This window comes from Anguilla rostrata, chromosome 4, assembly GCF_018555375.3.
Source record: "Anguilla rostrata isolate EN2019 chromosome 4, ASM1855537v3, whole genome shotgun sequence".
Lineage (NCBI taxonomy): Eukaryota > Metazoa > Chordata > Actinopteri > Anguilliformes > Anguillidae > Anguilla > Anguilla rostrata.
The window spans coordinates 26717515-26730996 of NC_057936.1; the positions used below are offsets into that span (position 1 = coordinate 26717515).

The following is a 13482-nucleotide window of genomic DNA, read 5'->3' on the forward strand; positions in this document are numbered from 1 at the left end:
TGAAGTTTTATGTGTCAATAAGGCTTTTTTCCTCCCCATTATGAGCTAGGCTCTAGTACCATCAATCACTCATAAGGAGGTGCCAATAAGTTTCCACACTACATTTATAGATGGGGACCACATAACATGAGAGGATTGTATTTCCAGTACTGAAAATATTGCTGCCATTTGTTGGTTTCGGTTACCCAAGAACAGAATCAAAACCAGCCTTTGTAAATATCAGGCTAATGGCTCATGCAGGGGGGAACAAATCTATTTTCATCCTCATGTAGCTGCCACGGTCAAGTCATAAATGTTCCTGAACAGGACTGGCATATGCTGCTGCAGCTGGGTGAAGAATAGACCAGCTTTTTTTGAGGTGGGTGCAGAGGGCACAAAGGCTGAACTGGTGATTTTAGTGCATTCCACACTGGGACTCTGTGTGTGGGTGGTGCATTCATTTTTGACACAGCATATAGGTCTATGTCCTTCTTACTTCTGGAACTACAGTTTATGCTCTTGGATTGCACAGTTGGGCCTTAGTGGCCAAACAGCCTGTGAACATGTAACAGTATCACACAGCTGCAGCTGCAGGGCCAGAGTCAATTACCCTGGAGCTCACAGAGTAGCAGAGACAGGAGCTTCAAGCAAGTTCGCAAGAAAAACCAAAACATTTGGATATGGAGTGGGAAAACTATCTTTCTCCTTCAATTGCATATATAGAATTGTGAAATTTCAGTTCCACTGTGCCTTTCTCATCTACAAACCAGTTTCTGGAAAAAGTGCTATTAATTGATGACACTTTTTTGGGATTCTGTGTTCACTGAGTAGTAAAACGCAAGCTGACTGCAAGCTGTAGCAATGTGGTTATCAAGAAAGACGCCAAATCAGTAGCTTTGAATGCAATTTCCTTTACTGTTTTGCTGGTACAGGAGGCCATTGAAAACATAGCATGCATTTTAACATGCTTCATCCTTGGATATTTCTGCCTGTCATATACTTTCTTCCTCCATGGCTTTTTAGAAAAAAGATAACTTAAAACCTACATATTGTTTGAAAACCTGCTTATTTTTCAAATAAAACTGGCCCTTAGTTGCCAATACTACATAAAAAGTACCATACAGATAGAATGTTTTAAATGATGAAACATTATGAAAATGATATTAGGAAATCCCAATTTAATATAAAATTTGTCATAGAAAATCCTATTTTACTATATCAATGTGAAAATGTACACCAGAATCCCTTGACAGACACCATGTAAATAAATATAAATATTCTTTATTTATTCAGTTATTCAGTTGGAGTTATTCATTCAGTTGTTTAACATTGAATAACTAACAATTTAAAGGTCTAAAAAATAGAGAAAGGCATCAAAATCTTAAAATAATTAAATATAAGATGAGGTTACATAGACTTAGAAGGCAAACTTATGCTTTGCTTTGTTAGAGAAGGAAAATATAAATAGGGGCCACACTTCACAAGGATATATAAATGCATGAGGGAAAAAAATCTATTTGACACCCTCAGGGGTTTTAAAATATCCTGAAATCAGAACTTCAAAAAGGGTCAAATACTGACTCAGAAAGTGCTTATAAATCTGAAAGATAATAAATTGGGGGGGGGCTACACTGTTATCCTGGCTGATTGCTACTTCAATGTGGCCCCAGGATTACAGTGCCGTACATTCTGTGGTCAATGACGTGACACAGAGACTTTTTACTGGACTCAGCAGGTGATGTGCCCATAGCTTCTGGCCAGCCCACCCACTATGTAAGAGACACTCCAGCTTAGACAGCCGGATGGGCCACAACCCTATAGCTGCGTTTTGGGGCACGCCTGCCCAGTGTAGAAAGGGAACCCTATGAATGCCTGATTCAAACATTTGGCAGTGAGATCAAAGGCTGACTTTGGGCCCTGATATTAAACATTGCTGATATTCTGTCAAATGAAAGAGATGTTCATATCTAGATTTAAAAACAATATTTGGGTGGCTTCTTGGTACAGGCTATGCAGATAAATAAACTCAGCTTTGGGGTGGCTTATTCTTTGAAATAATAAAAAACTATATTCAGATTGGACTGGGGACACGTTCAGTTCAAGGGAAATAAAGCAAAGACTTAAACATACTCTTTTGGGAAATTAATGTAACAGTAATGAAAACCATTCTTAAAATATTCAGTGACAAAAGACATGAGGTTAATGCCTTCAGTAAAGCCAGTACAAATCTCACAATGTGTTTTGTTCTGCAAACTGTTCTGTCTGCTAACTGGCCTTTATTCAATATTAGCTCTTTTTCTTTAAAAGAAAATGTTAATAAACCAGCCAAAGGAGGGCAGTGCAGACATCCTCAGACAATGGGAACAATTCTAATCGGCTAATCGGCATTTCACGCAATCCTAATGAGAAATGTAATAAGAATGGCATTTACAAAGAGGTCAAAATGTATTAAACCATTCTATGAGGTTCTAAAGATCCTGAAATTAAATGTGGAGAAACGATAAATGTGGCTTCTTTGTGCCAAAAATTAATTTATATTTATGTACTATTCTTCAAAGAAGTCATTATCTCTCCTTCTGATTGATGTTTGTGTCCTTTCTAATTGTTGTAAAAATGATCATTTAAGCGCAAGTGGTCTTAATGCTGTAAATCTGTGCTGATTGAATATAAAGGAAATGACACATTTTCTTCCCACTTTTGGTGTTACTGCATTCCCTCTGAAAACGTTCAATAAGTAGCCTAACTACATTCCATGATGCACTGAGATAGCTCCACACAAAGCCAGGAGCTGTATGATATCGTCCATATTGACGCCACATGGCCCAGAGCTGTCAAAACTATCTCCCTACCATATCATGGAGTTTACAATAGAGAAAAAAGACAGTGTTTGATACAGATCAGCAGAAGGTTCAAACAAACACACCGAGACTCCACAATATTGCCATGTGATAAAGGACAATGCTGGCAAACTCAACACAACCCCCTCGCATTGAGGAGTTAGAGTTACAACTCAAATCCAGGAAAGAAGCTAGGCAAGGAGGGTATTTCTCTTTATATCTACACTGCCTCTCAGCTGTCTCTCTGCTAATACTGTGAGATTGAGAGATCCTGATGGTTTACTGGTTCCTTTGATTGGTGAACATGGTACAAAACCCACGACTATGTTTGTGATGGTGTACGCACACATCTTCCTCTCTGTGAATTACTGATTTGATGAGGACATATGAACTGATTAGTTTTCTACAACATAATAAGTTTATTTTCATCCATATTTCTGACAGAATCTTGCACCAAGAAGCCTGAAAGTGTAATATATATATATATATATATATATATATATATATATATATATATATAATGATTAATTGGGCACAGAAAACATCTTTGTATTCAAACCACCTTGTTAATTATTTATTTATTTTTTATTTCCTAATATATATTTATCAATTGGGAAACAAGAAGACATAAAATTAAAGCAATTTATTCTTATTTATATATATTTTGATGATTATGTAACAAAATGTATATAAGAGCAAATACATAAAAACATGAATTTTGTCAAGACACACAAATAACATGATAAATCTTTTAGAAATATCTTTGTGATAGGTAGAATTTTGGCCTTAAATATTGAAAGCATTTAAGTTTATGTCTGCCAAAAAAGGGGAAATAATATGTATCATTGTATTTTGCCATTTTAATGAATAATAAAGCATTAGAAATGTAGTACTTACTTCATACATATATAGACTACATGTTATAATGTAGTCATTCCTAGTTAAATCAGAATAACCAAACAATTCAAGTGTTTTATAGTCATCAATATTGATAAAACTGAACAAAAAATGTTTGGCAAAGAATTAAATGCACTGTAACTGTATGAAAAATTTCCTCAAAGCATGTTATCATTATTACTCAACACAATATGAATATTTCCATTGTGGATATGGTAGAAATCATCAAGTATAATTTAGACCCTGATTTGACATCATTTCATGGGAAAAAAGCACTTTTATTATTAAAAATGTATCTTTACATATAGTGTTATATTCGTCTCAATTTGTAGAAGAGTTTAAAATCAACAATTCAGTCTTCCATGGATATTACCTAATAAAACCTCTGAAAGTTTGCTTAAATAGTTTTTTAGCTTTTCAGCAATGACTCCACAGAAAACGGCAAAGCATGCACAGCCGTGTTCTTGGTAACTTTTGTCTGCAAGCTGTAATGGGTGCTGCCTGCTGAATTTCCTTTGTGTGTGAGAGTATGAAGGCTTGTGGAACAAAAATTTGCGGAAGACAGCAAACACTCCTTAAAGACTTGGTCTGAATCTGATGTGGAACAAGAGATGCCTTGCTTTGGGATACTGGAAACCCTCGGGAGTGCTTTCGGTCCAGAGGCATCCATGTTCAAGCCACCCGAAATCTCAAAATAACTCCGCTGCTGTAGTCGAGGAAATTGTCCTGGTGACGTTTCATGACAAGCCCTGTCCTCCTTGTACAATTCCCATTTTTCAATTGATTTCATTCTGGTGACATCCAAGTGCTCCAAAGGCAATGAGCCAGAGAGCACTGGAGACTGCTTGCAACTGCTCCCTGTTGACCTGTCTTTAAACAGCTCGTGTGGACAGCAGTGAAAGTCACACTCAAACAGCAATGAGCTGCCTTTGTACATAGGCAGGTAGGCTGCCGGTATTGGCTCTGCCAGCGGACAGCAGAAAGGAGATGCATAGGACAATACAGGCTGAGGGATTTTAAGTCCAGACAAATCCTCCAGTTCTTGCTGCCTTAATTCTCTTTCAAGCATGATGCTCTCTAGTTCTTTATCGGCGAAGGCACGTCTTTTTCTCATCCTTTCACTGATTGTGGGGTAGGGCACCGTCTTTGACCAGGCGGTATCTTCTGAAACAGGAGGTTTATATCCTGCAATATGAGAGGGGTGTGAATGTTTGGCTTTTTACTTTGTGGGGTACACTTTTGGAGACATTTCCTGTTTGATTCAATACACTGAAAGTACTGCATTCAAGGCATTTCACTTATAATGGTACATCCCCATGGAATCTGATTTCCAGATGTTTATGTTTGTCATATGAATCCATTGTAATCCTAATCTATTTATGTTTTACACAAAAACTGATTCTAGGATCACATGCATATTGATTGACCTTTTACACTTAAAGGTTTGGCATGTAGAATTAAAACTATACCGTCCAAGATGCTCTTTGCCAGAAGACTGGGCCCCCTAGAGCACTGCTGGTATGCTGTCCTTCGCAGTGGTGCTGACGTCGTGGCATCCTTTTTCCCCTGCCAAAAATACATATATCTATACTAATTAAAGCAAAACAGAATATTCTTTAAAAAGTGGAACTGAACTATTGCACCACCTGATCTTCTCTGAATACACGAGAAATCTCTCGACCATAGGATAATACATTTTCCGTTAATTTGTCTAATTGGGTTATGCATTTTAAAATATTCTGCTATGTATCCATGCTAGTTATTTTAGTTGTAACATTTCCTATTGTTTTATAATGGCTCCCTATTATACTCCTTGTAACATGCCAGTGATTACCGGAAAAGTATCAAACGCCCACTGTACATAGTGTGGTGAATTATATGGCTCGCTGACGCTCATTAGCCTACATGAATGTATATTGATCAGTAAGCCAATATGTTTAGACCATAACCGAGAAATTGATTAATTCCTTCGCCTACTGAGAGTTCTAATCAAATGCGTGGATGCAACATTAGTTCATTTAAACAGTCATTGCTTTTTATAGACTGATACAGCGGCATTATTAAATAAGATTAAGCTACGATACTTTACATTATTTTTCGTATACATTTTTACGTATACGAAAAATAATGCAGAAAATTGATTAGCAAATGAACAAAAAGATGGTGGAATTGAGACCCTATTTTCACGCTGCATCGGGAATTTCGAAACACAAGCTCTCACCTCGGTGGCTTGCTGTCTTCTGAGGGCGACTTGCGCTGCCATCACTCGTTGTCGTTCCACCACCAACAGACAGTTAGCACACTGGCAGTCACGCCAGCGGCAGAATCGTTTGTGGCCCTTCAAGCGAGATACAACCCCGTGGTTTCGGCAGCGAGCGCACTTCGGGCTGCGGGTCAGCCTGCGATGTTGCTCCGACTTCGTTCCCATTCCGTTAAGTTGTTCTTGATGCAGACTTCCGTCAAGTCGCTCCACATCAATTTCCTCATCGCACTCGGATTTGACCAAATCAAGTTTTTCTGAGTCTAACTTTAGAACCATATCCAATGAAGAGGGCATTTATATGACAGACTTCCCCGTTTCAATAGACCGCTATATCCACACTTTAAAAAATCACAACACAACAAAAATAGTTAAATCTAGTTCTACTTTCTGGTTTGAGGCGCATGAGTCAATTGTCATTGTAAGGCGTGCATTTCATGTCCTAAAAATGAATGACAATTCACTCAAAAGGAGGCAAACACCTTTTCCGTGGGTGGAAACTGTTAGCCTTTGCAGCAGGTTTTCAGAATCATAAAAAGTAGGCTACGCAGCTGCTCAGTGACGTCCGACCGAACTGTTTCCAAGGAGGCAGTCACACTTCTGTGCCTCTGGCAAGTGATTTCAAGTCGAATGACCTAAAATGTGTAGGCTATCATATGCTACGTGCACGACAAACACACATACTTTAGGTTAACTTTCCTTCTGTGCGAGTACCAAATAATTATTGACGTCACACGGTGCGAAGTAGGCTAACCAAACATGTTCTCAGCAGCGGTGTAAACATTTTGCTGATTCTGCTGTCCGGTCAGAACTCGCGATGTGCGCGTGGGGCGGGAGCAGGCTTGTCAAGCCGCATTAAGCAGGCGGTATTTATGACGCTTTTTGCATTTCAGATGTTTCTATTATTAACGATGAAAATGTACAGATATGATACTATAATACTACTAGCAATAATAGCCATTGCCAAAACGTAGCTCAATTAATTAGCCCACACCACAACTGCTTGGCAATTTCAGACTTCTAACTTTCGATCGGTTTCTTTTTGCACTAGATAATCCCATGATGTGCGCTCCAAAATATGAGCAATAAAATTACACCGTAGGCCTATTAGGCTGTAGCCTATACACGCATAAGTTACAATATTCGCTAACACAAGCTAAACAAATAAACATTTTAATTATGTTGGGGCTAAGGGCATTAATAGGTTTCCGACAGCAGTTGAAAAGCAATTTTATCAGCTCATTAAATTTCTCATAACCTGTATATGCCCAATGGTTTAAATAGCGAAATCCTCGCCTTCATGTAAATGTTTAAAACACATTACCAGTTAATTATGTGTTCTAAACGCCACAGGGTACTTATTTCTGTTTAAAAGCGACATAAGGAAGCCGTAAAACAAATGGCATTCCATTACTTCCGAACATCATCAGATCCCCCTTAGATACCAATTCAAAAGCTGTTGAATAATTGAGGTAGTGCTATAACTGGATAGTGGATATTGTGAGTTTAAGGTAGACTACGTGTGTAGCGTTAACTAGGTACGCTACATAAAGAGCTATAATGCTGCTTCGTGCAAAATGTATTGTCTGATATATTATTATTTATTAACAGACCACGTAAGCTAAGTTACATAACCTATAACAACTTACTGACATGGTTTTGAGCACAATATACTACAGGGATGTTCTTTTCGGAGTTTAAAGCACTTGTAGTTATGAAATCAGACGTTGCACTTCGCTGATACTGTTCATTACCGCCGGTACACAGTATGTTCAGCCTTTATTGTCAGACTCCATCGTGCGTGGTTAGGAACACTAATAAGAGAAGTGCCAACAGTGCCACCCTGTGTACACTTTGTTGTAACTGTTGTACATAGTGTTTGCAGAAAAACCCATATGAATTCATATCTTCTACAAAGAAATTCTGAGTCATTAAATCAGAAATTCAAATATTAAAATATTCCCTGGCTTATGTTGCATTAATCTGATTCCAGGTTAGCACCATACAAAAATGGGTAACCATATCTACTTGTATTCACACATAGTATCCCACAGACATGTTTTCTATGTATTTTTAAGATAGAACACATCTCTTGTGTTCTTCCCCATGTGACTTTGAACATGATGCCAACAGTTTAAGAATGTATGTAGGTGAAGACTGCTTCTGGAGCATGTTTTTTTTAAAACTTGATATTGTGGACAGTGAGGTATGCACTCAACTGAATATCACTCTAGTTAAGTTGGGTGTGATCACGGTAATGTAATGTGCAATAAAAATATACTTAGACCATGATACCATAGCCAGATTAATTATTTTCAAACTTGCTTGAAAACACAAATTTAATACCGTTTTCATTTATGAGAGTAAGGTCTTCCTGAGGGAAAAAAAAATCATGACATTACTTTCCAGAATAATATAAACTATCATTTACACTACATTTTAAAATCTATATGTTACATTTAATGGGGTGTGTTTAGTGTATCATTGCTACACATCATTATGTGTGTACTATGATAAGTTAAATATGGACGTGTTGGCAACATTACACAGTAAATTTCTGGGATTCAGAAATGTGAAATTAGGAACAAAAGTGCTCAGTTGTTAGATATCTGGAGTTTATTTTCAGACCTGTACTCCAGCTTGTGTTCAGGGTTAAGCCTTTGTGGTATATTATTGTGGTGTTTGTTTATTAGGTGTATATGAGCCTGATAAAACTCCACACCAGTGCTGATTACGCACCTCGTGCCTCACTGTGCCCAGTGAACTTCAGGCAGCCTTCGTGTTGTGTGGCAAGTAAAAGTGGAAATTTGTCTTTGATCAATTAGCTATCTACTTTGTAATGTGACGGTGCACAGTTATGCCAAATTTACACTTTGAGTGTTCAACGTAGTGTTTGCTAGATAACAGTTACCGCAAGGGTCTCCGGTTCAAATCCGTTTGCACGTTCTCCCTGTATTTGTGTGGGTTTCCTCCCACAGCCCAAAGAGGGTATAGGTTAGCCTGCAGGTTAGGCTAAACGGCGACTCTAAGTTCCCTGTGTGTGAGTTCATGTTAAAATAAACTTAGAGTAATATTTTACTGTTTGAGAGTAATATTTTAACTCGCACAAGAGTTTCAACTCTTGGAGAGAGTTAAAAGATGAACTCTGAAGACAGAGAGAGTTCAGTTCTGCGCTGCACTCTATTTGATGGTCATGCATGTAAACTCCAATGGAGTTGATTCTAACTCCTAGGGAGTTTATTCCAAAGACCAAAATTTGCTGTGTCCATTCTCAGATGTATATACTGAATGCACACATGGGAACTGACATGCAAGATAAATGAACTTAGCTGCCCCCTCCTGCTGCCTTTCATCAATTACACCTGAAGCAAAACACCTCTAGCAGGATGTACGTTTGAAACAGAATAATCTTATATGGATGAAGACCCAAGAGTTTGCAAAATACTTATTTGGCAAAGCATGCTGTACTGGGGAGGCAATGGATTCAAAAATGAATTCTAAACAAAATGCTTATTTAATACAATTTTTGGCTTTATAAAAAGACAATTTTTAAAAAGTTTTTAATGAATCTGGTCTTTCTAAATGTGAAATTGTAAACGAAGTATTTACTACAAATCTTATTCTTGTGGGATGTTTTGGTTAGTCAGCTTTAAGACAACTTCAGAACGTTGTACTGGATTAGCCCATGCGCAGTCACAGGGTTGATTCTTACTTGTGTACCAGACAACCACTGTTGTGTTAAGTGAAATTTAAACTGTGTTATTCTCAGCTTCAGTTATATACTTTCACCCAGCCACTATATAATAATAAATGCAAACTCCTTGAACATAAATACTGATGCATGCATTTTTTTTTTTTTTATAAAGTAAAAAAGCTTTGACCTGCTTTCTGTTCTCTCCAATGGGCCATATCCCCATGGAAGCCCAAAGATTGATCCATGTGAAAGTAGATGACAGTGCCTCTTGCTATCCAGAGAGAATAAAAACAAAGCAGCTCACTTGTCATAGAGTATCATTCAACATAAATACATGCCTGAAAGACATGCATTCAAAAGGACCTCAAAAAACACCATTATTTGAAAATGTTCTGTGCCCCCAACTGAACTATAATCGATTCAAAAACACCCAAATATCAAAGCCATATTTAGAGGACATAGCCTCTGCACAGGATACAGAACACCTATGTGTATTCTGCATACTGAATAGCTATTAGATATTAGAAAAATGGGATAATTTAAAGCAGAGAAGCCAGTTTTTATCATCAGACATTAATTCATTATTGTGTACCTTTTTTCATGGCACTTCAAGTAAAGTGTAATCCTGTCATTACACTTGCACATAAATTGATGTTACACAATTTAACCACTGGATCCACTATGTAATCAGAGGTATATAACTCCTTGAAAACATCTTGCAGTTCCCCTATCTGTTCATGCTATAGAAAAAAACTACACAAAGTTCTCTGAAAGACACAGTACTTGGAGTCAATTTTCACAAGAACCTCCCTTAAAACTTGATATAGAACGGGAACATTTAAAAGGAAAAAATTTAATGCTCAGAACACACCAATGCTGGAAAAGTATGATCATGTCTCTCTGGTTCTATGCAGGTTCATTGGACAAACAAGTAAGTTCTGTTAAGTCAAACATTTGATGCTGCTTATTACATAGAAGTCAATAACTAAGGCCAGCTAAAAACTGAATTTGTTCATAGTCAGCTAAGTCACCTAAAATGACCCATATGCTGTTCCAGCTTAATCTTAACAAACTATGGAACTTAGGATATGACTGAGTAGTCAGAGTCGTCATCAACAGAATCTAAAGCAAATCACCTGTAGTGTGCTTCATTTGCCATACAGCAAGTCATTCAACTACGAGGGAAAATGAGAAACCAAATTTTTATATATAACCTTGCCAGGCATAAGTGCATGTACTTGTATACAAAAATACACCCACTAGGCTGAGTGTATAACCACTGCCTTTTGCTGAGCAGTGTGGGCAGTACGGTAGATGGTGTACAGTGATTACATTAATGAGCTCTCTCCATCCGTCCATCCATCCATTATCTAACCCACTTATCCTGGTCAGGGTTGCGGGGGGTGCTGGAGCCTATCCCAGCCATCATTGGACGAGAGGCAGGAATTAATGAGCCCTGTTCTGAATGAAATTATGTAGCCATACTGTCCTTTGCTCTGTCGCGTTCCAATGCTCATACATACATTTATTGCTCTAAGCAATAAAAAGTCCAGAGGAAAAGACATTGTTGGTAGAGAGCGTTTTGCGGGAGCACTGTGAGAGATGACCACCTCTCTTGACCTATGCTTGATTGTGTGTTACAGAGCAGAGAAAAGCCAGACATTGATTTATTAATCCATCTTCTTGCCAACAGAAGTGTGTCTGAATTCTGAAGCATGCTGCTTTCTTCCCCCTTCCCAATTCTCACCCTTTTATTTTATTGATAATAACCATATCACTCTCGGTCTCAGTTAAAATATACTCACAGAAGGTAGAGCATTACCAACTTCATTCCAATTTAGCCTTGTTCCCCTTATTTAACCTGAACAACCTATTGCACACTTAATGCAGTTTTCCCCAGATCTTATCCTGATAATGACTATTGGAGGTATGCTGAGTGATGATTCTTGCTGAAATTCAATTCAAATGAATGGCCAAATGGTACATTGGTTTAACAGTATTGATCCTGTAGTGTGCTGAGTGGCAATAATTGCTCTTGCATTCACCTACAAATTGGAAGTCAGCTTCTGGCATATCAGTGCTCTTTCTGGCATATCAGTGAGCCAGAATTGGGTTCAGTTAATCTCAAAAACTGCCATAATGAGCAGGTCATTGCAGAACCCAAGCATTGAACATATAATATTTGTCTGCTTTTTGTCTTAAGACTCACTGAAGTGGCTGACGCCTTAGGTAGACCCCTGAGCTGCACTCACCACGAGTGCAGGCAGGGCCCTATAGGCCCTAGACACTGAAGGTACAAACACAGACCATGTCACTGCCCATAATGTGACCAGGAGCCTGCAGTGGTGGGACACAACTTGTTTTGTCTCATCAGGGATTAATGCTGGCCTGGGTTTCTATGGTTATTGCTGCCTTTGGTCTTCCAGATGCCTGCAGGGTACCAGCTGTCTTCAGTGAGAGATGTGCCCTTCCTCCTAAGTACTGTGTGAAAAATAGTGGGTGACTCACTTGGCACAACTGGTCATTCCAAATTGGTGGGGAAAAGGATTTTTTAAAAAGGAAACCCAGAAGTGGATACTGCAGGGTTTATTAAGCTACATGGACAGACCCATTTTAAACAACATGGTTTAGTCATCCATCTGCAGAGACTGGGTTACCACTGGGAAATGGGAACCTGGCTGGACAGAGTACAAATGGCAGCCAGGTGAGTTTGTGTACCCTGAAGTCATATTCTCTACTTTTCCACCTCTGAGCAGGAACTGTGTTAGTGAATAATTGTAGAAGCCTAACTGATATATTGCATCAGGCAAACCCATTTGTGATTTTTTTGTGTGTGTTCCAGGTTCAATTGGGATGAAAGTGTCAGGGACAAAAAAAGCCTGTCAATCACATATCTGGAAATCAATTACTTGCCTTCACCACATCAATGATCATTTATTCCTCCCTTAGAATGCTGGCCAGAACACAGATTAGAAGAACCCCCACCCCCCTTTTTTGTCAGATGAAATGCATTTTTCGTGATTACTAGGTTCCATTCATTTATGTCATTTCAGTGCAACTGCGTGCTGCCTCCGGATGATTGCTGCACCTCAGTCTGTCACTATACTGAATGAATGCAAGGGAAATCGAAAGAACTCTGGAAAGTTAAACTCAAGGACTAAAGATGTATAACTCCATTACTGAAACACCTTGTCTGACATAAAAAAAGACTGATTGCATTCTCAAGGTCATCTGTAGAGAGGAAGCATGCCTGCACATTGTGTTTGTTAGGTTGGCAGCCACTCATCAGGAGCATTTGAACAGGCTCCACAGTCTCTAGATTAAAGAAGATTTGTTTGTGCCATCACAGGCCAATACTTTGCACATAAAAGCAAAACTAAAACTAAAAATAATTGCAGAATTAGACAATTGCAGATTTCATATACAGTCGACGATTAGTGCTATTTTAATCTCAATGGCTAATAAATGGAATTAAAGCAGAAAATAGCAAAATAATTTGTTGAACAACTACAACTGAACATTCAATATTTTCTACAATATTATATTGGGAAACAGTTCATATGTTCATGACAAATATATTACATGTAAAGATAAATTTGCCTAAATATTCACAAGATTGTTATGCTTTGGGCTGTAGCAGTAGCAGAGGGGTATTCTGCTATCATCTCTGCCATGTTGCAGATTTGGCAGACAATCGTTTAGAAATACATTATGAATGCCAACACAGACACATCTTCTGTCTCAGACTGAGGCCTGGATTATAAACTGCTCCTCTCCCTGTTTAACCCTTGGATGAAATGGAGTAGTACTACAGA

The 13482-nt window shown here is 38.3% G+C and overlaps 1 protein-coding gene across 1 annotated transcript; it reads right to left on the reverse strand.

Annotated features, from left to right (window-relative positions):
- Positions 1 to 3400: 3400 nt before the first annotated feature.
- On the reverse strand, positions 3401 to 6762 carry dmrt2b (doublesex and mab-3 related transcription factor 2b). Its single transcript, XM_064331870.1, has 3 exons — positions 5935 to 6762; positions 5183 to 5279; positions 3401 to 4898 (listed from the first exon to the last, which is right to left on the reverse strand). Exons 1-3 carry the CDS (start codon positions 6268 to 6270, stop codon positions 4123 to 4125), a joined length of 1209 nt encoding a protein of 402 aa, XP_064187940.1. The 5' UTR covers positions 6271 to 6762; the 3' UTR covers positions 3401 to 4122.
- Positions 6763 to 13482: the final 6720 nt, after the last annotated feature.